Source organism: Penaeus vannamei, chromosome 22 (genome assembly GCF_042767895.1).
Source record: "Penaeus vannamei isolate JL-2024 chromosome 22, ASM4276789v1, whole genome shotgun sequence".
Taxonomy (NCBI): domain Eukaryota; kingdom Metazoa; phylum Arthropoda; class Malacostraca; order Decapoda; family Penaeidae; genus Penaeus; species Penaeus vannamei.
In genome coordinates, this window is record NC_091570.1 from 11,963,099 (window position 1) to 11,967,474 (window position 4,376).

The 4,376-nt window shown below is 44.7% G+C and overlaps 1 protein-coding gene across 8 annotated transcripts in view; it reads left to right on the forward strand.

Annotated features, from left to right (window-relative positions):
* The window catches only part of LOC113830095 (proton channel OtopLc), a 172,040-nt gene that overhangs the window by 87,265 nt on the left and 80,399 nt on the right, over positions 1-4,376 (forward strand). Inside the window, exon 1 of one of the 8 annotated variants that reach the window (XM_070136557.1) lies at positions 2,419-2,497. The exons of 5 other annotated variants lie outside the window; for them this stretch is intronic. In XM_070136557.1, coding sequence (XP_069992658.1) covers positions 2,478-2,497 — 20 coding nt within the window. In that variant the 5' untranslated portion in view covers positions 2,419-2,477. Of the gene's footprint in view, positions 1-2,418; positions 2,498-4,376 lie in introns of those variants that run through there. 2 more of the 8 variants (XM_070136555.1, XM_070136556.1) reach the window with 2 other exon arrangements.

The window sequence follows — 4,376 nt, forward strand, 5'->3', positions numbered from 1 at the left end:
CGGTTTGTCATTTTTTCTCTTTCTATCTTTAAATATTACTGTATTCTCTCTCTCTCTCTTTTTCTCTTTCTCTCTGTCTCTCTGTCTCTCTTTCTCTTTTTCTCTCTCATAATTCCTCTCCCTGTCTCTCTCCCTCTCCCTCTCCCTCTCCCCCTCCCCCTCCCCCTCCCCCTCCCTTTCCCTCTTCCTCTCCCCCTCTCTTCCTATCCCTTTTCCTCTCTCCTTTTCTCTCCCTCTCCCTCTCTCCTTTTCCCCCTTTTTCTCCTTCTCTCGGCTCCGAATAGTAAGTATTTCAACCGCGTGACCAGAGTTAATTATTCAGGTAGAAAGGTAGAAGCTTTTAGGTAGTTAATTGGGTCGTTATGCTAGTGTATTCCTCGCAAATAGTATTCATTAACCGCTGTTAAATTAAATGTTGCGTGTATGTATGCGGGGAATGTGTGTGTGTGGTGTGGTGGGGGGGGGGGGGGGGGGGTATGTGTGTGGGGGGGGGATATGTGTGTTTGTGTGTGGGTGTGGGTGGGTGTGTGTGTGTGTGTGTGTATGTGTGTGTGTGTGTGCGTGTGTTTGTGTGTATGCATATGTACGTATGTGTGTGCATGTGTACGTGTGTATGTACTTTTGTGTGCTTACCATCGAGTATACCCATCTGTCTGTACACTTCAACACACGCCATCCCAAATTACAATAGAGTTCATCCCCCGTCCACTTCTAGATATTTACTAGCCCTTACGGTCTGTCCAATGAATAGGAATTACTTGTTCCGCGTCGAACTACATACCACAGACATTCTAAGTGTCTGGAATTATCTAGAATAAATGTTATAGATTTGTATTTTTTCTTTCTGATATTGTCACTGGTTTGGCATTTGGTGTTATGTATTGGGGATGCCTGATCATGTTTTTTTTTTATCTTGTGGATGAAATGGATTTTTTTGTGTATATTTTAGGACTGTGAGAATATCGGTCGCTTTCCTTTCGCTTTCACTTTCTCGCTTTTGTTTTATATTTATTATATATTCTTACATACGTATATGCCATATGTTTGTTTGTTTGTGTTTTTATTTTTTTTTTTATTACTATGGAGCGTTTTTTTGGGAGGGGAGGGGTACGCTCTGAGGCAGGTCATGCATTTTCTTAGTCCAGTAATTACTATTAGATATCATATTAATAAACGCAATATATTTTGATGAATATCAGTGCATGACCTCAAGCAGAGGATAACTTGAGAGCAAGACGTCCCTCGATGTGAATTTTCGTGCGTCCGTAGCCCCTTCACGAAACCCCTGTCCTTCCCGCCAAAATTCCTCGCGTTCGAGTGTCCGAGTGGTTAACCAGTGCATGACTTCCTCGACCTTGAAAACGAAGTCGAGATGCACTTTCTCTCGTCGGATTTGATTTTTTTCCCTCTCTTTTTCTTCCTCCCGCCTTCGAGATCATTTAAAGTCGATGTAATTGCCTGTCATATAACAGCCCTTTTCGAACTGTAGTGTCCGGATGTGAAGTTCAGGACTAGGTTTGTTTTTATGACTTGATGAGAGGTGTCCTTAGGCCTCAGGTGTCAGGGCGGCCCTAGAGGGACGGTTTCATACGCCTGCGGTCGTGCCAGGTAGCCCCGCCCTCTTCCTTCCAGGGGGAGGAGCCGAGAGTTCCGCCGCCCGGGAAATCGAAAGTGTTCCGGTCGCTGTCCTAATATATCGAATCTCCATTTTGCGGCGAAGATTGGCTTTTATTCATAATTGGAAGTGCCTGCCAACGTGGAGCGATCGAGAAAAAAGATACTGGCAGAATTCGCTTGAGGGATGGTGAGATTTGCATATCGAAGGATCTGGAAGTGCGCAAAACCTGGCGGGGGCGGGGGCGGGGGCGGCGGCAACTGCTACAGATAGATGGCAGAGGGTCAAGGCCGGGGGTGGGGGGGAGGGAGGAGGGAGCGCCACCCCCGCAATGCTTCCTGGCCTGACCCTGTGCGCTGCTAGGTTGCGGACTACTATATTTCCTGTCGCCTTTTTTGCGGCGGGTCTAACACGGTGACAGGCGCGGGTGTGACACGGAGGGCTGAAAAACTCTGGCAGAAAATGTCAGGCCCGAAGCAGCTGTAGCTTCGTGCGATTTCAGTGTGATCTGCAGCGCCGTCGGGGAAGCTGGGCTGGACTAGACTGAGACCCGCGCCTCGGCCCACGAGCGAGACCGTAAGTGCTTTTGTGGGAAAGTTGGTCTGGATGCGAGCCTCGGAGTGCCAAGAGGTCTGCTATAATGCTATGGGCGAACCGACGAGGGGTCCTAGGGCGTGGCTCCTCGCGCTAGGGATTGGGGGCGGAGTGGGGGTGGGTCACCTTGGGTCATGTGACCTCCTAGAGTGGGTCTAGGGCGGCCCACCGTCGAGGTCAGGCGGCGGGGGCGGTCGAGCAGGCTGTCTGGGTCGATGGTGCGGCGTCAGTGTTAAGCTGGTGGTCGCCGCGAACTCACGCCACCAACATGTATCTTCACCCGAATAGGTAAGCCCGAGAGAATACTATAGGAATGCTATAGACAGAATGCTATAGACACCCTCACTCACCCTACACTTACACCGCCACACCCTCCGCCCGAACTGGGATGTGATTCCGGTGCCGCCAACCGGTTCCGAGTGCTGTCGCCGAGAGGATTACGTAACACAGCCCCAGGGAAGTGTGTTTTGTGTGTCCGTTTGTGCTCTTTTCGCGTGTTCGCCTTTCTGCGTGGCTAAGAAATGTGCTTTGTCCAGACGACTTGAAGAAACGAGTGCCATGACGAAGAAAACTGAATGCAAATTGCTGCTGATGTTGAAGTAGAAAGCGCTTAGCCGATACTGAGCTATATATTTTTTCAAATTGTATCGTCCCTTTAAGTTGGACTGTACTAAACAGAAAATATTTAAAAAGAGAAACTGGACGACTTATAGATCACAGTGTAGAAAACAAATGTGCATGTAAGCCACCCACCTTATAAAGCATAAGAGAAACGCACAAACGAAAACGAAAGAAAAAAAATGAAAATCCAAACGAACCATTTCAAAAAGTATCGTTCGCAGAAGCTCTCGCGGAGTGACATCGGCGAGACGATCAAAGGACAGGGACGCAGTAGAGGAGGGGGTGAGGGGGGTGCAGGGAGAGGGGGGAGTGCTTAAAGGGGTGGGGGAGAGGAGGTGAGTCACGACTCCGCATCCTACAGAAGCGACAACGGGAAGGAATCCTAACTTTATCACTAAGTCCCCAAGCTAGGTCCCTCGGCCCTGTTAACAAAGGGGATGTGTGATGATAATGATAGTGCAATAAATTGAGGATAGTGGAGAGGGCATCGGGAGAGAGAAAGTAGTCACCGAGGTAGCACAGGTAACCGTGCCATCAATCTGAATGTTCTAAGAGGCTGTTCTCACGACAAGTTCTTCTTAAGGAGTTCATTATCCGGCTGATTAAGGCTCCTGAAAGCGATTTAATCAGGTGAACATGGAACCTGGACTCTTTATAAGAACGATGCCTCCTCAGACCTCTTTTAAATGCATCATTTTATTCACTGACGCATTGTTAATGTGTGCGTTTAGGGGCACAGCGTGTTTAATTGCAGCCATGAGAAATGTCGAAGACTTTTATGATCATTGCAGTAATTATATTATTGTATTAGTTATCTTAATATGGAAAAAAATCACTGATTTATTGCTGGAATCGTCATCTTGAAGATAATGCAAACTGGCAATCATATTTTTGATGGCTGTAATTTTGACACAAACGATATCAATAATAACAATTTTATGGATAAAGATACTACTGGTGATGATGATGATAATGATTGTCATGCTGCAGTCATCATGGTAATCTGTTGACATTTGTGTTTGTGATGAAATTGGAATTACTTTGATAATGATGATAGAACAATGATATAACTAATAATTAACAAAACAAATACCAAAATCATTGATAAAATTATGCAAATAAAAACTAAATGACAGTGCCATTTAGAAAGTATTCTGTCACTATAAAAAAAAAATCTTGGAATAATTACTTAGCATGACAACGAAATGCAATCACAATCGACACCATGTCTTTAATGCGGTATCATCATAAAACCCTTTTTCATGTACATTAGCACATCGATCATTAATATTAATGATGTTGCATTTATGATCATCATACATTAGCTGTGCCCACTTGGATCTTTAATAGTGACGGTGATGGTGATAATTATTAATTATGGTAATTGTTATAAGAATGCTTATAATACAAATAGTTGTAAAAGTAGTAATGCTATTATGTTGATTGTTATGAAAATACTTATGATAAAAATGGTTGTAAAAGTAGTAATGATAATGTTATAGTTGTAATTATACTAATAGTTGTTGCCCAAATATAACTAAAAAAA